Source organism: Pteropus medius, unplaced genomic scaffold (assembly GCF_902729225.1).
Source record: "Pteropus medius unplaced genomic scaffold, Ma_sr-lr_union100, whole genome shotgun sequence".
NCBI lineage: Eukaryota > Metazoa > Chordata > Mammalia > Chiroptera > Pteropodidae > Pteropus > Pteropus medius.
In genome coordinates this window covers 1,031,366-1,053,435 of record NW_024347791.1, presented here as the reverse complement: position 1 = coordinate 1,053,435, position 22,070 = coordinate 1,031,366, and the positions used below count along the sequence as shown (strand labels likewise).

Sequence of the window (22,070 nt, the reverse complement as noted above, 5' to 3'; positions counted from 1 at the left end):
CGTTGCAGCTCGTGCTCAGCAGGCACTGGACAGAGTGGGAAGAACCAGAGAGGCAGACACCCCCACATTTCCTGACCCAGCGTCCCAGGCCTTGGGACTCTAGGCCACAGCCTGTCTCCAATTGCCAGAGAGGTGGTGGCTGGAATGGCCACAGAAGCCCTGCCTCCCTGCTCCCCCCACCAGGAAACCCAGCATCGAGTAGAGTTAGCATTTATTGAGCACTCACTGTGCGTCAGGCATAGCATCAGTGCTTTATAGTGTCAACCTAGGAGGTAGGTGCTCTTTTTATTCCCATTTTACAGATGAGGACACTGAGGCACATACAGGTGAAACGACTTGTTATGGGTAGAATCGGGAGTTGAGTCCAGGCCTGGGCCCACGTGCTTGACCACTGTGTCATCACATCTTACAGCCCCAGGAGTCCCTTGGGTCTGACCCAGCGAACCCAAGCCGGCACCCCAGAGTGTCTGGCAGACACAGAAAAGGCCTTGCTCCCAGAGCCTCTGCTTAGCTGGAGGGCCTCAAAGCCACCATCATCTGGGGCACTTGTTCTTCTCCACTGACCCCTCTCTGGGGCCCAGCTCCTCCCAGGATGCTTGGGGTCTTTGGTGAGCCCCCATCTCTATCCTTGAGGCCCAGTCCTGGGTGGCAGGGGAAAGCTCTGTCTTCCCACAGATCTCAGATTACATTCAGAATGACAGGAGCTGGGTCCCAGCTCAAGGCCCAGAGAGGGTATGGCACTAGCTAGGGTCACACAGCAAGTTGGAGGGAGGAAGGAGCCCTATAGCCCTTGTCTCCACCCCATGGCTCAGCCAGATCAAACCCTTCCACCTGTGCCTGTGAATACTGCAGCTGGAATGGTTGAGCTGTGACCCAGTGTGGAGGAGGGGATGGGGAATGGGTTTTCAGAAGCTTCTCGAACTCCTCAGGTATTACCAACCATGCAGACAGATCCTGGCAGCCCACTGTGTGCAGGCGCTTCTCTCTCCAACGCTCCCTCCAGGAGCCCGCAGTGCCCAGGCAATGTTCCCATTGTTCTCAGATAAGCAAACTGAGACTCAAGCACATATGACCTCTCAGAATCAGGATCCAACGCACCGTGCCTTGCTTCCAACCACAAAACAGGCCTTCCTGTAGCCCCTGCCCCGAATCCAACCCCTTCTCAATCCTCAGAGACTGCCTCTTCCAGGAAGTCTTCCCAGAATTCATGGAGGCGCCACTCAGTGGGACTGTCCTCTCCTTTCACATTCAGGGAGCAGATTGAGCCTGGAACCCCGACAGTGCCTCTGCCCTCAGACTAGGGCTCCTGGGATTTGAGGCTCTTTCCCTCCTCAGATAGGGACTCCCTGAAGTCAGAGCCGTGTCTCCCTCAGACACAGATCCTGATGGCATGGTTTCCCCCTAACCTCCTAAGACTAGGGGTTCCCTAAAGACAGGGTCACCACGCTCTCTAGAAAGTCAAGAGGGTGGGCAGGACTCCCACTTCCCACCTATTGCCCCTCCAGCCACACAGTCCCCCCTCCAGAGCACAAGACTCTGCCCCAAGGGCACAAGCAGGACCCCAGGCCATGTGTCAGCCCCCTCCTCTCACCCCCTCCCAGGGCTCCTCCAGGCCTGGCTGGGCCAGGCAGGCCTGCCCCCCGCCCCCAGCTTGTCCCATGAATCCCACCTCTGTTGTTAAAATTACAGACCCCCCTTTCTCCTCCCCAAACAAATGGAGTCTTGAGAGAGACACTGGGACAACTGCACACAACGCCAGATCTATTCCCTGGGCTAGCATGGCTGCCAGTAGTGCGGGGAGGGCATCCAGGCTGAGGGGAGCAGTCTATCCATTCCACACTCCCTCACGGTCCAGCCTCTGAAACTAGGGCCACTCTAAGGTTCATCCCTGGGGCTGGGACCAAGAGCCCACTCCCTAGGTACCCCCAGAACACACCCGTCCCAGGCACCATCTGTGTTCTCTCCCCTCTCCTGACACAGTGCAGCCAGGAGCCTCTGAATCTAGGTCCAAATCCCTGTTCTGTGCTCTACAGAGAATTTCCTCAAACCTGAGTATCATCATCTGTAAAATGAGCATAATAACTCCCACTCTGCATGAGCTGCTGTGACTGAAAAGGGCTCCGGACAGGAACGTCCCTTGCACAAAGTTGGTTCCCAGTTAAAACTAGTTTCCTTCTCTCTCCTCTCTCTTTGATTTTCTCTCTTTTGGGGAGGGGGGGGCGTACCTGGGGGACAAGACGGCCCAGGCTGACAGAGCAGAAAAAGGCCTGTCCCGAGCACTTAAAATGTCCCCTATTCAGAAGTCAAAATCTCAAATCCCTCAGGGATGGGCAGTGAGGCTGTTTTTCCAACCTGGGAAGGGGGCCTTGGAGCCAAGCCTGCAAATCAAAGCTCAAAGCCCACTGCCTCCAAGAAGCCAGCCAAGATTATTAAGCCATCCAAGACGTTATCCCCATTTCAAGTCAAGTAAACCGAGACACAGAGTGGTTAAGTAATTTGCCTAAGGTCACACAGCTATTAAACAGCTGAACTAGTCCCTTTTCACAATTCGGGCTGCTACCAAAAGCTCTTCCTATGGCAGGAGCCTCCCCAACAGAAGAGCCTTTCTGTGGTTTTGCCTCTGTTCAGAGTGAAGTTCAAACTCTCTAGCCTGAAATTCCAGGCTCCCCAACAGGGCAGTATAGTGCACTTGACCTGAAGTCGGCCCTATCTGGGGTCAAATGCAAGGTCCGCCACCTACTTCCGGCTATGCATCCACAGGCAATTTACCAAGCCTCCCAAGCCCTACGTTCCTCATGCATTGAACAGGAATGACAAGGCTGGCAGGGTTACCCATCCATGCATGCGGCACATATTTATTGAACATCTACTATGTGCCGGGCCCCCATTCAAGGCACTTGGGATAGAGCAGGGAACAAAACAGAAAAAGCTCTTGCCTTTATAACTAATACTCCACAGTACTGGGAAAGTGGGTGACAAGCAAATAAACAAAATGGCATCTGGTTGTGTCAGGGGATATAAGAAAATAAAGAAAGAGAAGGCCTGGGATATGGAACAAAGTGGTCAGGGAGGGCCTCCCTGACGAGATGACAGCAAACGGGAACAGGCACCGCCATGCAACAAGCCCGGGAAGCAGCGATGAGCAAGAGAAGGAACAGCAACACCTGCAGCCTGAGTCTTATAATCCCAAACTCTATGCTCCTGCCAGCCTTCTGTGGTCTCGCTGTACACAGAGCGCTCACTACGTCTCCCCCAGCCCATCCCAAGACAACTCTGACAGTTAGAAAATCTCTTCTCGGGATGAAGTGAGATCTGTGCCTGGTTGGTCCCACTTCTGCCCTTTGGGGTCACCCGGGGCAGCCCTCTCCCCTTATCCCCAGCTTAATCTGAGAGGTGAACAAGACTGATGTGTTAGAAAGAACAGCCACTGCTCCGGGAAGCACCTCCGAGGCATCAGGCCCTGTGCTCTAACTTTATCCCCCTGCTTCACACTGGGGAGGGAAAGAAGGAATTCTTATCATCCCCATTGTACGGATGAAGAAATGGAGGCCCAAAAAGGCAAAATGTGCCTGGGGACACCCACCTAGAAAGTGGTACAGTCAGGATCTGAACTCAGATCTTTGTCACTGGAAAGACAGTCATCCTGTCTGCCATCCCCCTTAGCCCCTCAAATATCCCTCATTTGACATCGTTTTCAGTCCCTTGCCTGGCCTGTCCCCTGGTGCTATTGAGGAGGTTGACAGGACAGATTTCCCCTAATCTGTTACTCCCAAGATACCACCAGCCACTCACCTGACACCCTGGGCATTGTGAAGGAAGCCAGAAGGCAGGGGGCTCAGGCAATAGCTGAGGGGACAAGGCCCACCTGATTAAAGTGCACAGCCAGGCCCCTGGAGCAAGCAGCATGGGAGGATGGGGGGCATGGGGCAGTATCCAGTCACACCTGGTTCCATCCGCTTCTCCAGGCCCCACTTCCTGCTACCTCAAAGTCAGCTCAATACCTCCGCCACTCAAGGGTCACAGGGAGAAGGGCACAATAAGGCAGGTCTCTGGTGAGAAGGCACTGCCGTCCTCCCGGGCATGTGAGAAAATCATTTTAAAGTCAGTTTTAAAAGGAATTATGATAGTGGTGGTGGTTACCACTTACTGAGAGTCTATTAAGTGCCAGGAACCACACCGGGAGCATCACACACATTACTCCAAGCGGCAGCCACCTCGAGAGGCATGCGCGTCATCTTCATTTCACAGATTGGGGAACTGAGGCAGGGGGTCATACAGCCCTAAGTGCCAGAGCCAGACGACTCTAAACGGGGTGTCAGCAGAGGCTCCTGGGGGAGGATTAGGCCTGGTTAGACATTTGGCGGGGCAGGTTCCCCAGGGTTAAATCCCAGCCCCCAGAACGTGCCCACTGCGTGACCTTGGGCAAGTCACTTCTCCTGTCTGATACCTCGAAGGCAGGTATCAATATCAATGCCAGGCTTCCCAGAGCACAGCAAATATGAAGGATGAGGATGAAGTTATTTGGGGGAAAGGAAGGAACGTGAGTCTAGACAGGGGACTTGCACTGTCAAAGGAGGGAGCGGGCTCGAGGAGGCAGAGGCAGAAGAGGTTGGTCACAGAAGTGGGAGGGAAGGACAGATGAGAGAGGACCTTGGGACACCGATGGGGCAGAGCCTCCAGGCCAGCCACACGGATAGGCAGGATGAGCAATGGAAGCGGGGAGCACGGCTCAGACCACCCACTGTGTCTCACTACCCGCTAAAGAACCCCGCTTCAGCCTGTGCCAGCAACACCAAGTCCACAGCAGCAGCCCCTCCCCCGCCACACCACCACCAACCCCTCGGAGCACCCGCCACCACCATTCTGCCCCTACACAAGCCCCCTCCACAGCACCCGCCACCAGCCCTTCTGGGGACCTCAACACCCCAGCAGCCACGGCCCCTCCACGTGGGGACCACCACATCTTAGAAATGCATCTCCCTCTCCTTAGCAACCACCAACGCTGGGCCCAGACAGCAAGCCTCCTCCCCTGTCTCCTCCTCTCCATAGAGACCACAATGCCACAGAGGCGGTCCCTCTCCACGGCAACCGAATCACTCAGCGCCTGCCTGGACAACAGCTCCCTCCACGTGGCCACCACCAACACAGCCTCAGTGACAGCAAGAGCTTAGGTGACAGCGACAGCCTCAGCCTCTCCTTTCCAGGGCAGCCACCAGCCCTAGCCAGGACAGAACTGTCTTCTGGCCTGCTCATTCTCTCTGCTGCCTCCAAAATTCAAGACACTGGATCAGGCCAGGTATTGATTCCGCCCGGCGTTTCTCTTGCTCCAAACTCACTCCCAGCCCCTTGGCCTGTCGTCCCTCTCTACAACAGCAAGACCCCCCACCTAAGGGGGAAGAGGCCATGTTCTCCCAGGCCATCCCCTGGAAGCCATTCCCCAACCCCCAGCAGGTGCACAGATGCCCCCAGCAGGGTGCAAGCAGGCCTGGCTAAGCCTCTCAGCAGCAGCTTCCTCTCCGCCCTCCCCAGTGGACTGGTCCCAGCCCCCAAAAGGCCTGCCACTCTACCAGCTGCCTCACAGGCCCCGTAGAAGGGAAGCTGGGGAGGGGAAGAATGGGGGTGCCCACAGCTGGGGGCAGGACTGAGCAAGGCTGGAAGGGACAGACAAGAGGCAGAGGCTGGGCCATATCACGGGTTTGCAAAGGCCAGGTCATGTGAGCCTGGCTCACATACAGCCACACAGACACACACACACACACAAACACACACACACACACACACAATAATAATAATAATATCAAAGACTTATCTAGGTGCAAAAAAAAGGACCCTGTCCTTACCAGATGTCTGTGGGCAAAGGGACCCCTCCAGCCAGCAAGGCTCTGTCCCTGGCCTGGTCTCAGGGAGGTCCCCACGGCAGCAGCGGTGGCAGCAGCAGCAGCAATGGGGTCTCAGGTCCTGGCCCAGCTCAGACAGCAGCAGCTCCTCACCCAAGTCCTCTCCTTCTGCAAGGAGGCGAAGGGGAGAAAAGGGAGGGAGGGAGCGGAGAGGAGGAGAGGGAGGGGGACAGCAGGAGGGAGGAGGAGGAGGGAAAAATGCTGAAGTCTTGAAGGGTACACTCACTTCTTTCTTAGGTTTCCCATGGCAACCGAATATACCACAAATGAATATCAGTGTGCGAGAGAGGGAGGAGATGGAGGGAGGGCATGGAGGGAGATGGAGGCAGAGATGGAGCGAGATGGAGGCAGGGAGGTGGGGAGAGGGGGCAGGGTGATGGAGACAGAAACATGATGGGCCACGAGAGATGGAGAGAAAAGACCTCGAGACCCACATGGAGGGCTAGGGGCTCCCCACCCTACTCCACAGGATTCAGGGGGGAGAGGAGGCACCAGGGGCCTCGCAAAACCCCTCCATGGCCCCTGGGCAGGAGGAGCAAGCAGCAGAAGGGTAGAGGTTCTGAGAGCGGAAGGGCCCTCACTGCCCCCCAACCCTGCCCCATGTCCTCACCCCCTGCTGAGCCCCATAGCCTGGATGTTCCTCCCAAGTCAGTCCAGCCCCACACCTCATTCACAGTCCTGGACACACGCACCACACCCAGGAGGGGTGGCCACACACTCTCACACTGACCTAACAACGTCCAGTGCCCCCCACCCAGCTCTCTCCCTTCTCATGATCAACCACGCTCTTCTGCCGGTCACCCCAACACACCGGCTCCAGTCTCACTCTCTATGGTTGGGCCCGATCCTCTCCTCAGCTTGCAGGAACAAGCACCTCAGCCCCCCAGCACATCTCTATTCAGAACCCCCTCCCCTCTGTGCCCACAGCCTGTGCCCTCCCACTTCCCACACCAGTATACCTCATGTCTGCACTCCTCCACCTGCACAGCACACACATGTTCCCTCTCGCAGATCGCCTGGCCGAATCCCTTCTCCTTCCATCTAGCGCACACATGCACGACATACACTCATCCCCTTCCCGCGGAGGCCCCTCTCCCTGTCTGGCCCTGCACCGCCCCCCCCCCACCAGCCCAGATGGTATTCCTGGCCCTCCCCAGCAGGCAGGGGCTCACACCTCAGCCTCCTCGACATTGCCATTCACAAACATATGTAGACCCACCAGAGCTGGCAGCCAGCAGCAGCCACAGGCTGGAAACACACCCGCGGTCCCTGGGCCACCCCAGCTCCATTCTCTGTGCCCAGAGGCAGAGAACGAGGGACCAGCAGGCTTGCTCCTCCGAAGGGCTCCCAGGCCGAGGGAGGGAGGCTCGCCCCGAGCTGCCGGGCTCACACTGGATTCTAAGCCCAGTGGCCAGCAGGGACAGGACAGCACCCCAAGTTGCACACTACAACCCTACACACACACCTGCACCCAGAGGACAGCAGGACAGCAAGGACACACCAGAATTTCACACTCCCTCAGACACACTTGTGCACACAGCCCCAGATGTGCTGTACACAGCCGCCCGCAGAACCCAGACATAAGGGGGCTCACCGCAATACTCAGGTGCCAACGTACCTGGGGACACTGCACAGACACAGGTCAACACGCCCACGGAAACACTGGCCCCCATGCACTGTGGACCGCCTGACACACACACGCAGGTTTCACTACACACACCCAGACAAACTTGCCCACGGGGTACAGGGGCCCCGACAGTCTCACACACCACAACACACATGCCCTAAGCATGTCCCCACACCTGGGGAACCACTGCCAGACCAACCCCCAGCATACACGTGACCACGCCCGCACACCCTCACAGCTCCTCAGGGCATTTCCCAGCCGCGTACCTCCATCGCGTCCACACCCACCCTACACATACGCCTTTGCCAACACCTCAGCGGGCCCCCGCCCCTATCATCCCTTCTGCCCCCTTCCCCGGGGTGCAGTCGGGGACCCGCCGCCAGTCCCCGCCCCGAGCCGGCCCAGAGACTGTGAAATTGGCCTGAGAGTCAGGGGCTGCGGCTGCCAATTCTAAGCACAGGGAAGTAAGGCGGAAACCCGCCCGCCGGCCGCGCGGGGCGGGAGCACCGCAAAGCTCCGGACCTAGGACCCCGCGGGGCCGCGGGCCGCAGCGCAGGCAGAGAGCGGGTGGCCCGGGGCTGGGTCTCCACGCACGCTCACGCCCCGCCGCGCGCCGCCCGGCCCCGCAGCTCCCGCCCACCGCGCCCGCCCGCCGCTCCTCCCGCCTGGCTACAGCGCACTAGCCCAGCGCGGGACGCGCACCGGGGACCCACACACCCGCCGCCCGCTGGACCTGCATCTGTCTCGGCCAGAGCGCCCACCGGATAAACGGCTCCGGCCTACACCTTCAGCGACTCTGCTTCGCCTCCTCCGGGACGCCTTCCAGGCTCTCCGCCCTCCTCCCGACTTCTCCTCTCCCACCTCCACCCCCGCCTCTGGACTGTGCTCACGCGCACAGCCGCAGGCTCTGCTCTACCCGCGCCCTCGCATCAAAGGAAAGGAGAGGGCATGGCTCTGTCCAAGATGCCGGCGCAGGCCCTCTCCGGGCTCACGCGTCTCTGCCACACTTCATGCCTTGACCGGCTGTGCAGCTTTGAACCAGTGACCACAGACTCTCATCTGTGCAACAGGAATGAAACAGAGTCGCTGTGAGGACTGAATGCGGGACGCTTTGAACAGGCTTAGAGCAGCAGCCAGTGAGCCAGAAAAATTATTAATCAGTATGAGTATCAGCCTGGATCTTGCTGCTGTGTCACCCAAGGCAAGGTGCCTCACTTACAAGGAGCCTCACTTCGCTGAGCCCAGACTTCTCTGGAAGATGAGGATGGCTTTGCTGTCTCCCGAGGTGTGTGGGAGGAGTCCAGAAGATCCCTGGGAACAAGTAGCAGCCTCGCTGCCATCCACCCTGAAACATGGGCGAATTAATCTGGAAATGCATTAAAATGCAGGTTCCTGGGCCCACATCAACCCTACTGAATCAAAATCTCAGCAGGTAGGGCCCAAGAACCTGCATTTAACAAACACCCAGAGACTCAGGGACTCCTTGAGAAAAAGAATAATGCTCCATTTCTTAGTCCAGAGTTTATGGTCTCGTGTGCTTGATCTCCAAACTATGTTCCAGACTCATCTTCCCAAAATCCACTCCAGGCTTTCTGACCTCCAACCTGGATCCTGTGTTCTCTCCACCTGGCCTGCCCCTGCCCACAGGCAGGCTGGACCTCTTTCACAATCCTCCAGCCAAAATTAAACAAGATAATAGAGTGTTTCGCCCTGTGGCTGGCACGTAGCAGGTGTGCAATCATGGGAGTCCTGCAATGCCCTGAGCGGAAGTGGTTCTCACCTCTGCGCCCACTTACCAGGCCGGCTCAGCACATGGCCTCCAGCCTGCAGCACCAGCCCCTGTCCCCCTCCCCCTTGTGGGGTTACAAACTAAGGAGAAACACTATCAGGCAAGCCCTACTGTGTGCAGGCCCCATGCGGGGCACTTGACAGATGTCCCATGTGTCTCGTGTCTCCTCCGGGACAGGAGCTCATCTCTGGTTACCCCTGGGTGAGACATGCTTGTAAGGGTGTGTACGTGAGTGTGTATGTGCACTGAGTGCAAAATACATTGGTCCATCCTCAGTAGCATGTCGATAAAAGGAAGTTGTTCCACGAGTATTGTTTGAGTCTCCACTTGTATGGGGTTGAGAGACAGACAGGAAATGGATAAATGAGCAGGGCTATGACCCACCCACGTCCCCTCCCAGGTAATGAGAAGGGTGAGGAAGAGAGGGAAGAGGGCGTGCCAACTCCACAGCCTCTATCTCCCCAAGGTCTAGGGAGAATTGTGGGGAGAGAGAGATGATAGAGACAGGCCAAGGAAGGAAACTGAGTCAGGCCTGAGTCTTGGGGCCGGGCCCAATGCAGACTGGTCAGGCGGCCCTTGGGATTGCTCCCCACTTCCCCCGAGAGAGGAGGTGATGCACAAAGAGGTCACACACACAGACACACACACACAAAGCTGAGCCCGGTTCCCTCCGCACTGCTCTGCACACTGTAGCCGGGGGGCAGAGAGCTCCCAGGCCCTCCTCACTCCCTCAGGCCCCAGCCTGGCTCCAGGAAACGGGTTCTGTGCATTTCTGGTGGTGAACGTGAAGGATGACCGGAGAGGGAAGCAGAAACACACACACACACACACACACACACACACACACACACACACCCCACAAGACCCACTCCCAAGGAACCAGAAATGAATCAAGGAGACAGATGGGAAGGGGGAGGGAATTCATCTAATTGACACCTACTATGTGCCAGACACAGTGCCACACACTTGACATTCTCTTACATAACCGACCTAGAGGAGTGAGGAGTTTGGTGCCATGATCCGATCCCCACTTTACACTGGGGAAACAGGGCCTTGTGGAAGTGAAGCGAACTTACCCCGAAGACAGATAACAGCAAGGAGGAAAAGAGGTAGAATTCGGACCCTGAGCCCCTGCCCTTTCCGCAAGTGAGATGGGGAGAATGTGGCAAAGTGGTCCAGGGGGCTATAGCTGAGGCCACGACAGACTCAGGGCCTGGGGAAGATAGTGATCTGGGAGCAGCATCCCCTCTATCCCCCAGGGGAGCACCGCAGAGGGCCCGCTGTGCACCCCCACTGTGCAGGCGCTATGGGGGAATAAAGGAGCAGGTTGCAAGTCCTCGGGCGGAAAGGGGCTCAGGAGGAATGGGGAGAGGGCCTGAGCCCCTGGAGCCTTTCTTCCTGCAGGTCCCACCACAGCCACTGCTTCCCTCTGGCAGAGTCACTGCCCTCATCGAAAGATAATCAAAGCAAGGCCCAGAGAGGTCCCTCAGCAAGGGACACACCCAAGATGGGAAGGTCCCTGGGCAAAGAAGTTCAATGGCCAGTGGAGCTGACGCGAGCGTCCTCTGTGGAGCTTCCAGTCCTCGTCCTGCCACTGTGTGGCTCCCAGCTGGTCTGCAACCTCCCTGTTTGTCGTCTGTGAAATAAGAGTAGCTCCACTGTAGACGGCTTGGTGGGACTCAGTGAGTGCTGCTTATGAAGGCCTTCACACTGGGTCTGGCTCTCAGACTCAATGAATAGTAGCTAATATCGTTATTATTATTATTATCTCTATAATTATTGCTGGCAGCAGCATCATGCAGCCAGAGCCCTTCCAGTGCCACGTGGCTCTCTGGGGTCTCCCTAGGGACTGTCTGCAAAGCTGAGGAGAAGTGGCGGGGGGTCTGTTATTCTTACCCCCCAAGACACATCCCCAGGAATAATGACGGTGCCTCTGCCCCAGGTGCTAATGGAGCCAGAAGAAGGTTAATTTAATAGGGGATTGGGCTGGGACAGCAGGAGGCAGAGGACTGAGTTAACCTTCTGGACTATTAATGCTGCCCCTTATTAAAAAGACTTGGGCTTCGGGCTTTGAGGCAATCCTGCTTCCTGGCTGTCTGCTCTGTACAGCACACTGGCATAGTCGATTGAGGGGAAGGGAAGGGCAGTGGCAGGAAGGAGGACCTGGGCCCAGGGGCACTGTAGCTGGAACGGGCGAGGGTAACCGTGATGGGCATCATCTTGACCCTGCACATTCTCACGCTCACTCACTCGGCAAGCAAGCGGCCACAGCCTTGCGACAGTCAGAGAGGCTGACCCCCAAGTCACATGTGGGACGAAGAAGAGGTGTCACTGGAACTAGTTCTACAGACCTCATGGGACAAGGGAGCCCACATGGGGGAGCAGGCACGGACCCCACCAAAGAAGGCTTGGCAGCTGGATGTACCCATTTCTGTCACTATCTATCCCTGACTATCTCTGGATCTTGTGAAGAAACAAGTAAGTACTGGACTTAGAGTCAAGGGCAGCCTCTCCTGTAGCCAGTGACCTCACCCCCTTGGGCCCCTCACCCTGGCCACTCCCACCCCCACCTCACATAGCACCCTGTCCCTTCATAAAATGAGAGTTCCTACGGAAGTGACCTGCCAATCAAATGTGTCTCCCTGCACCCACGGAGAGAGGTGGAGAGGTGGAATTCTCACTAAGGAATGAACTGACAACAGCTTACTTTCCCCTCCAGACCTCAGTTTGCTCATCTGTCAAATGTCCACATAATAGCAGCCAGCCTGCCAGCCTCACAGGACTGCTGTGAGGACCCAAGGAAAGAAAAGGAAGTTCTTTACAAAGTCAGACTTAAACTAACACAGTGGGATTTGGGGAGAGGGGAGGGCGGCTGCTCTGGGCTGGGGGATGGGAGGCCAGGGGATGGAGCTCACATGAACCGAGCCCTCATGTGTGCCAGGAGCCCGGCCCAGAGGCCCACTGTCTCCTGTAATCCCCCCTCACCCCTCTAACCACCCCCCAAGTAACAGATGAGAAACTGAGGCTCAGAGAGGTGACGGGGAATCCCTAAATCACAAAACACAAAGAGTGACGACATGGGATTAAAACCAAAAGTCTCTGGTTCCCTGGCTGTGGCCACTTCCTGCTGTCACATGAACTTACACACACACTCGGTCACTAGTACACATGCGCCCAAGGGTGTGTGCAACCTGTCTGGGACAGGGCCCAGAACAGGCACTAGTGGGGGTGCAGAAAGGGGGAGATAAGCGGGGACACCACATGAGGGGCAGAGGAGATGTACTATGAGGGGGGCAGGCCTTAAAGAAAGGGGCCCCACAGCACTTAGGAAATGGGGCCTCTTGGGAGTGACCACTCATTTTAAAGCTCCATCCCCCCGCCCACTTCTACCCTTCACAACACAGGGGACATGACCACTCAGCCACACGCACAGTGACACCTCCCACACTCCCACTGACATCACATATCCCGGCTGGTGGGGGTGACCCCGCACACTGCTGTCCCAGTGACGTCACCACCGGCAACCTGGAGCTGATGTCACAACCAGAGGTTCTCGCTGATGTCACACACACACACTTTTCCCCGATGCCCCCTTCAATTACTTCTCTTTCTTCCTCCTCAGGGGGGCCATAGTCCAGAGGTCCCCGCCCACGTACCCAGCTCCAGGGCACACAGGAATTTACAGACAACACCTACGTGTGTGTGAGTGTGTGTGCATTCCCTCACAGGACACACATTTACACACATGTGCAGGCCCACATGTCCTGACGGTGGCCTAGACACATGTCCCACAGGTGCCTACAGACCACAGGAACAGGCACACACACATCTACACATGCAAGTACTCCAGCTCCCATGATACAGCTCCCGGATGCAAATGTCCCTCGGTCACTCACGCAGGCAGTCTGGGGCCTGCAGCCTCCATGACATTCCTCCAGGTGTTGCCAGCACCCTGCTCCTCCTCCAGCTTCTCTCGCACAGCCTGGCCTGCTGACAGCGGCAGGCGACAGCGGCAGCCGACAGCAGACAGCCGCAGCAGTCCGGACACACACACACCAGCCCAACACCTGTGTCTTTCAGCCAGAGGACCAAGGCAGTCACTGGGGTGGGAAGAGGCCAAAGAGGATGAGACACAGCAGGGGACCCTAGAGCTGCAGAAAGTTCCCTGGAGTACCATGTCCTCCCCAGGTGAGAAGGGTCAATGCCACCATCCTCATCCCATCTCCCTCCTTGGGCATGCCTGACACGCGGCTCCCTGGCTGTCTCTGTGCTGGACAAGCTCCCCGAGCACCCATACACACATATGCCAGCTCTGAGGAGACCCTCCTAGACCACAGACAGTGTGTGTGTGTATGTGCGTGTGTGTGTGCACAGAGATGGGGGTCCACCCTTGCACACAGCCCTGTGTGCACACACATCCCTCCCCACGTGCACACTGCACCCCTCCAGCCAACACGCCCACCCCCTTGCCCCCTACACTTCCAGTTACTGGAGCCCACATGCAATACACACACCACACACACACACACACACACACACACACACACACACACACACAGCCGGGCCATAGCCCTGGCCCTGCCAGAGCTGCAGTCTCTGCCGATTTCTGCTGGATTTCTGCTGCCTCTCTCAATCGCCTCCCTGCTTGCCCCACACCAGCTCCAAGGAGAAAGGGCGAAGCCTTTGCTAGCGTCCCCCATCCCTATGGTCGCCCCCACTCCTGAATTCCGTCCTCTTACAAAACCCATCGCCCTCCTGCGAGGAAGGGGGGTAAAGCCCCACCCCGCCCGCCCTCCTCCTGGAGCTGTCATCCAGCACCAATCAAATCCCCCTTACCAGCGAAGAAAAATTCCTTGACCCCAGCAGCACTCCGTGAAAGAGGGGGCGAGGGCCCCCAGTTCGCAAAGATGGGGGCAAAGAGGTGCGGTGTGGCCCTGGTTGGCACAACCGTCCACCATAGAGCCTCTGCACCACCCCCAAAAAATGCTCGCCTCGCGGACCGTCCTCCGCGTCCTCCCGCCTCCGCCCACCACACCACCACCCCTACCTCCCCCCTCCCCGCCACCACAGGGTGGTCCCCAGGGGTTTCACAGGGATCCCCAGACCCAGGGGGCAGTGGGGGTGGCTTTCCCAGTCTCATTCTCCCCCTGCTGTGTCCCCTTCCAAGCCCCACCCCCACTGGCGGAGGGTGCTCCTCTGAGCCTCCCAGCCCCCACTCCCCTGCCCCTCCTGTCTGTCTCCTGTCTCCCTGTCTCCCCTGTCTCCCTGTCTCCTCTGTTCCCACTGGCCAGGCGGGCGCCCAGATCCGGAGGAATTCACTTACCTCCAGCCCCAGCCGGGATCCGGGCCGAGCGCCGCCTCCCGCAGCGGCCGCTGCGGGGCCTGCGCGTTTGAGTGTGAGTGTGAGCGCGGGTGCGGGTGTGCGCGGTGCCCGGCGGGCTCGGCGCGTGTCGTGTGTCTGTGGCGTGGCCCGCGTGTGTGTCTGTGAGCGAGCGTGTGCGCGCAGACACCGCCACCCCCGCCTCCCGCCGCCGCGCCTCTGCCTCAGCGGGGCCCGCCGCCCGGAGGGGGCCGAGCGCGGCGGGCGTCAGGGCCGAGGCCGGCCGTCTGTCCGTCCGCCCTCGCCGCCCCGGCGCCAGCTCCCTTCGCAGGCCTTTTCACTGCGAGACCCCTCCGCCCCCTCTCTCGGCTGGATCCTTCCACGGACACACGCACACTCGCAGCCACGCACCCGCGCGGCGGGGGCCGCGCCTGGCTCCGCCGCTGCAGCTGCAGCGCCTGGAGAGGCCGCGGCTGCCCCGCAGACCGCGGAGCCTCAGGCACCCGCACGACGCGCCCCCCGGCCCCGCCCCGGCCCCCAGGCCGGCTCACCCCGCGGGGTCCGCGTCCCGCCGCTGCTGTCTAGAGCGCATTCAACAGCTGGAGGCAAACTTGCCGCGGGGCGGGCCGCCCGAGGTGCGCAGCGCCCCCCAGCGCCCGCCCGAGGACGCCCGCGCCCCCTGAGCTCCACCTCCGTGGTTGGACACCCGCTCCTGACCCCATCCCCAGCCGCCCGCGTTCCCTGCTCAACCGCTGGCGATCCGAGAAGTGTGACTACTTCGTTCCCATTTTTACAGGCGAGACAACTGAGACTGGGTGTGGGAGGAGTGACTCCCCCAAGGTCACAGAGCAAGCTTGAGAGCAGAGGCAGTGTTAGACTCCGGATCTCTCTACCCTGTGCCAGGGCTCTTGGCTGCCGCTCACTACCTTTCCCCACCCATGGAGGAGTATGCCCAGGGGTATTCTCGGCTCTGTTACAGCCCAGAGACGGCTTCCTAAAGTCTCACCCTAGCGCCTCCCCGGCCAACGCCCCCTACACATGCGCCACCTGCAAATGGGTAAACACCGAGGTCGGGGGAGGTAGGAGATGCAGAAAAAATTCTGGCATCTGGGGCCTGTACCCTTGCACTTGGGCACCCGAGCACTGGGGTGAGGGAGTGGGGGGACTCGGTTTATGTCACCGGTATAAGAAGAAACGGGAGCCTTCTTTCGATTTCTGGGACCAGCAAACCCACATGCTGAAGCCCTGCCTGGAGCAGCCTTGGGTACTATGATGAAGCCGCAAGAGCCTGTGCCTGTCCTCAGGTAGTTAGGCCAGGGTTGCAGGTACTCCCAGCAGGACCATCTCATCCAGGCCAGGAATGGGGGAAACTTCGGGGAAGAAGCCACTGCCCTAGTTGATTCTTGACGGATGAGTAGGAGTCGATCAGCTGAAGGCGAAGAAGGATGTCCCAGGCTGCTGGAACAGCGTGTGCAAAGGCGCAGAGGTGTGAGACAGCTTTGTGTGTGTGTGCAGGGGACTCCACGGAGTTGGGTATTCCTAGAGCAGAAAGAACTTCTGTTCAGAAATTCCTCCCTCCTGTTAGCTGAGAATCGGAAAGCGGATCCAGGGTGAGGCTGGGAGGGCAGACAAGCGCTGCGATTCAGGACACTGTTATCTCCAAATAGGAGACAGACGGGCCTTCCACCTTCGCGCTCCAGGCTCCCTGGCACATCCCTACCCACCCTTCATGCCTCCTTGCTGTGTAGACCCAAACAAGTCATTATGCCGTCTCTGTCCTCTAAACTGAGCCCTCCTAAAGGGCAGAGGTCCTATGGAACACATGTCTCCCGCGCAGGGCTGGACATGAAGTAGGATCCCAATCAAAAGTCCTTGATGGAAGAGCCTTGCCTCACCGCCCCGCCCACCTCAGGCGCAGACACGAAGGCCCATGCGCCCTCTGGCGGGTCTAGCGCGAAACTGCAGAAAGGTCTTCGGTTCACCGTCCCCTAGCTGTTGCTCTCCTCCACGCAGACCCCTTCCGAGGTGGGGCAGTGGAGAAGGCCCCTGCTCCGGCCCAAGAAACTGAGCAATGATCCCAAGGAATACCAGGGAAGGGGGGGGTGGGCAAAATATTCTCTTCTGGTTCTGTTTGCATGACTTTCCCAGTCATCTTCCAAAGGGCAAATCTCTCCCCTCTCTGAGCCTGTTTCCTCTTTTGTGAAATGTAAATGGCAAAAGCAGCCCTGACCCCAGCACAATGCTGGGCTCACAACATGGGCCCTTCCTTCCCTCTTGGGATCCTTAGGTCTAGGCTGATTAGCTCTGAGCTGCTTTTGAGCTCTAAGACATTCTAAGATTCTCCCTTCAGAGAGTTTTCCCATACCGAGGCAGACATAAATTTGCAAGAGTATCAAGCGCTTAACTTCGTTGACACCACCAGACAGAAAATGGAGTTGGCCTGGGCTAACGGTGGGTCATGGTGGACCACACCACCTGGACACCCAATTGGGCTTTCTCCAGACTGGCGCTGTCCAATAGAACTTTCTGCAATGGCGGAAATATTGCATATCTGCCCTGTCCAATACAGTAGATGCTAACTGCAGGAGCCTATTGAGTTCTTGAAACTGTAGCTAGTCGGACTGAGGAACTGAACTTTTAAATTTTATTTTATTAATTTTGATTCAAAGAACTGCATGTGGCTAGCGGCAAATCCGTTGGATAGTCAGGCCCAGAAAGGTGGCAACCTCCTCAATAAAATAGAGTCTAGAGAGAGCTAACATACACACAGACACACACAGACACACACACACACACACACACACACACACACACACACACAGGGCCCTGAGCACCCTGACCAGGCCGAGGGGGGTGGAGGTGATCAGGAGATAGCTTGGAATCTCTACGTGGACAGGTAAGGTTGAGACAAACGTGGGCAGCAACATGTCCATCCTCATAGTCACTGTCCCAGGTTAGGCCTTTCCATCTTTCACCTGGACACCTGCGACAACCCCCTTCATCACCCACCTATTAAAACCCTCCAGTAGCTCTCCAGAGCCCATGCAGGGATGCAGAATGTTTTATTTCTTATGATGTCACATGAGCAGCAGCAGCTGCCTAGCTGCTCCCTCTGAAGCTAGTGTCATGATCAATTGATGACATACATCTGTCTAGGGTGCAGACACAGAGACCAACAGGACACCCTCTCTGCTAGGGAACAAAATCCAAACTCCTCATCTTGCCCAAACAAGGTCCTTTGCAGTTGGGCCCTTACCTACCCTCCAGCATCATCTCACCTCACCTCACAATGCTCTGAGTTCCAATGACACCGATACCTGCCCTTTCCAGAACATGCCATGAATCTCTCACCCCATAATCTCCACACCTGTGTGCTTTTGATCCTGCTGTTCCTTCAGCCTGGAAGCCTTTCCTCCTCTCCTATTCCTTTTCCACTTGTCCATCATCAGGTACTGCTCAAAGGCCGCCTCCTCGGTGAAGCCTCCCCTGACTACCCCTAAGCTAAGCTGGTCAAGTTACTTCTCCCTCCACTGGCTCCCAGAATGTGGGCCTTAAGGAGAGCACACATCGCATCGTGTTATTATTCATTCTCACATGTCCTCCTCTAACTTATTCCTCACTCTATCTATCACCTCTATCATAACAGCTGCCGTGTATCGGAAGCTCACTCGGGGCCAGGCACCACGCAGGGCCCTTTTCATACATTATTCTCATTAATAAGTCACCAAAGTGGACTTATTAGGAGGGGATTGTTCTGGGCACCCAGCATCTTTCCCCCTTCTACCAACACCCCAATCTCCTTTCTCCCCACTGCCATGTACAGTCTTAGAGGAATGTGAATCGAGGTGCTTCCCCATGCCCCCAGCTAAGCTCGTTGAGTCGTGGGTAGAGTGTTGGTGTGTGGACAGGAGAAATGGTTGAAGCAGAACCATCCCAGAAGCCTCGGTGCCAGAGGACAGGCAGGTATTTCCAGCTGCCTGGACCCCTGTCCTGAATCCCAGACCCCCATCTGCTCTGAGATCTCCCAGTGGGGCCTGGGAGCTGCCTCCAACAGCTGACCAATAAGTGCTCTTTTTAGCTGAGTTGACCATACGTGGCTCACAACCACATGACTCCACTGCCCTGTCCACATCGCCATGAGGACCTTTTCAGGAGCCCCTCCTTTCTGTAGCGCTTAGGGAACAGAGCAGCCAGAGAGAGAAACACTTAAATGCTAAAAGCTTCATGCACTGTTTACGGTGAATAACAAGATCTACTCTTTGAACTTAGGTTTCACTTGGTCTACGTGGCATTTCTCATTAATGCTAGGAAAATTAGGTTAAGCAATTCTTTTAGAGAAACACACTCGAACACACACAGGAGCGTGTATGGGCTGTCACTTTCCTATTCTGGACCAAAAATGAGGTTTTCTGCTGTGCCTCTCTAATGCTGGAACTGAGGGCTATGATCACTGGGGACAGGAACCAGCGATGAAATGCAGAATCCAGAAGGAGAAGAAATAAATAAAATTTCTCCCCTAACAAACCCTCTGCCCTTTGCACACCATGGAACCATCCCATACGGAATATGAAGATGTAGAAACCGAGCTGCTTTTATCGAGGGGTGTTTTGTTTTGCTGGGCACTGTGACAGGTCAGGGTATGCAAGATTGGAGGCAGGGGTTAGGGAATGAATAATGCCTGGGCCTCATAAGGAGGAAAGGATTTGGAGCTGGGGTTGAGGAAAAGTGGGTGCAAGGCAGGAGAGGGGACTACAGGTCAAGAGGAAGGTGAGAGGAAGAGGAGCCCCCAGAGGAGGCCTGGGTGTACATGGACTTCGGAGAACACACACATATTTCTAAAATAGATTTTTAAGTTGTTTTTCTGTGGAGTGTGTGATATAAGCCCATCCCCCACTTCAGCCTCCCCTACCACCTCCCCTCCCCAACTCCCTTCAGAAAACTCCACATGCCTATCATATTGGTCCTCTGTGTAACATATTATCTCAAAACTCAGTGGTTTAAATCAGAAAAAAAAAGTTATTATTTCACAGTTAGCGGTTAGGAATTTAGGAATGAATGATTCTGGCTTGAAATCTCTCTTAACATAGAGTCAAAGAGTTGGGCTGGGGCTGCACTCATCTGAAGGCTGGACCGGGGCTGGAGGGTCTGTTTCCAAGATGGCTCATTCACGTGGCTGGCAAGTTGGTGCTGGCTGTTGGTGGAAGGCCTCAGTTCCCTCCATATGGACCTCTCCACGAGACTGCTCGAGTGTCTTCACAACATGGTGGCTGCTTCCCCCAGAGCGAGAACAAGGAGGAAGCCACAATGTCTTATGTGACCCACCCTCAGAAACTACGCACTCATTTCTGCAATTTCCTATTGGTTGCACAGATCTGCCCTGTTCACTGTGGGAGCGGATGACACAGAGTGTGAATTGTAGGAGGAACGTATCATCAGGAGCCTTCCTGGGGGCCAATGATCTTGAGATCAATAGATTTGAGGAAGTTGAGGACGTTCTGTGTTCTGCATCCAGACTAGCAAAGGTGAAAACAGAACAAAGAGTGTAGATACCGGAGCCGAAGGGTCTGCGTCTGTAGGATTCCATGATTTTGAGAGTCTCTAGTCCTCATAGTCCATGAATCGAGGGCAGCTCAAGGCTAACGGGGCATGGAGTGTACAGAAGTTTCCTGATGAGGCTAGACAAGAGTAAAGGGTGGCCCCTATGAGAAGATGCCTGTGAGGGCCAGAGGCCAAGGCCATACTCTGGAGGATATTTTGAAGTGTCCAGGTGGATACCTTTTGACCCAGATATCTAGTATGGGAGGGTTCTTAGGGAACCTCATTAGGGATGCTGAGGCACCCTGCTTGCCTGGCTTAGAGCTGAGATTCTTGAGTGGTGAGTCTGACCAGCCTGCTTCCCCATCAGACTCAGCAGAACAGGCCTGGAGTATACCCCAGACAGGGAAGGAATGTGGGTCCCCAGCTGACTCCTGGTGCATCCACTAGAATATGAGCAACTCCCAGACTCTGCCATGCCTGACCCAATCTGTGTCCTACGTGTCCAGCCCTTTGCCAGGCACCAAGGGGGTGCTTCGGAGGGTTCTTGTGAGCTGTCCCCCCAACAATGCAAGGCTCAGACTGAGTGTCCTCATCGCCCTCCAGAGGCCTGCTCCAACACAGGCAGGGTCTGCAGGCATGTATGCCCTGTGGCAGACCACTTCCCCCGAGCCTTCTGAGCCAGGGGTCTCCTTTGAGACACCCCCAGGGAGAGCTGGAGGGGGATGCGGGGAGGCTCACTCAGGCTTCTCTGCGTCTGACTTCAGCTGCCCACTAGCCAGAGGCCACTGAGCCCTGCACCGTCAAGGGGTGTGCCATTTGGGTCTAAAGGCCCCGACGTGGGGCTCCAGAATTCTCTGGTCCAGGGATCCTACTGAAGCCTCAGGCCTGGGCCCTGCACTCACTGCAGAGGGGTGGCGTGAGTCTCAGCTGGCTCAGCGGCCATGTGGTCAACCAGGCAGCCTGTGTTATTAAACCATCTATCTGACTCTGCCCGGAGGGATGCTGGGGGTGGAAACGGACTCACTTCTACTGCCTAGGTCTGGAACTGGGGCAGCTGGAGGCCCCTGGGAGCTGGAGGTCACTGGGCTTGTCACTGCTGACCTGCTGCCGCCGGCTCCAAGGCTCCGGATGCTGCAGGGACTGGAGAGGCGCTGACTGGCTGGTTTCCTTGTGTTCTTTCTCTGCTCAAAAACTTCCAGGCTCTGACTCCACGGGGTAAAACGCCAACTCCTTACAACGACATCTGAAACCTGGCCACAGTCTACCTAGAATCATAATAATAGCTCAAAATGGGGGCGTTTACTCTCTCTTTCAGGCTTGATGCCAAGCGTTCCCCATGAATTAAAGTCTCGGCGAATGATGACAACAATCCTGCGAGGGACTTAGTGTTATTATTCCCATTCTACTGATGAGGTTCAGAGATGTTAAGTGATTTGACCAAGAATGCACAGAGAGGAAGAGGCAACGCCAGTGTTCACCAAGGCTTCCCTGCTAACGAAGCCTCGCTGTGGCTGCAGGATTCTTGGGGGATTTGGGGCTGGTCATCCCATTCTTGGCCCCCATATAGCTCGTCATTCCCAGAACCTTCCCTTTATACCTAGAGTTTTCTCAGTCTAGAACTTGAGCATCTGAAGGTCCCTGTGGGCGGGTGAGTAGCTGTGTGTTCCCAAGGTTCTGTGGGAAATGACAGGTGCGTGTGGCCTATACCAAGTTACTCAGGCCCAATACCCAGATGTCACCTTCATGCCACCTGGGCTCCCTGCAAATCTGATTCATCAACAACTTCTGTAAGTTCTGCATCCAAACCGTACCCTCCCTGTCACTGCCACAGAGGCAAAGACAAGGCCCGTCCTATTCACCTCTGCTCAGAATCTAGCATGCAGTAGGCACGCCAAAAAT

General features: G+C 56.6%; 1 protein-coding gene across 5 annotated transcripts in view; it reads right to left on the bottom strand.

Annotated features, from left to right (window-relative positions):
• Nucleotides 1–15,397, bottom strand: part of ELFN2 (extracellular leucine rich repeat and fibronectin type III domain containing 2) — a 54,589-nt gene extending 39,192 nt beyond the window's left edge. The window contains exons 1-2 of one of the 5 annotated variants that reach the window (XR_005656082.1): nucleotides 15,185–15,257; nucleotides 5,841–6,005 (exon numbers count right to left, since the gene is read on the bottom strand). Coding sequence is in view for 1 of the 5 variants with exons in the window: in XM_039877753.1 (XP_039733687.1) it covers nucleotides 15,185–15,225 (41 nt within the window). In the remaining 4 variants the exon portion in view is untranslated. Of the gene's footprint in view, nucleotides 1–5,840; nucleotides 6,006–14,149; nucleotides 14,318–14,636; nucleotides 15,138–15,184 lie in introns of those variants that run through there. The other 4 variants (XR_005656083.1, XR_005656084.1, XM_039877753.1 and 1 more) reach the window with 4 other exon arrangements.
• Nucleotides 15,398–22,070: the final 6,673 nt, after the last annotated feature.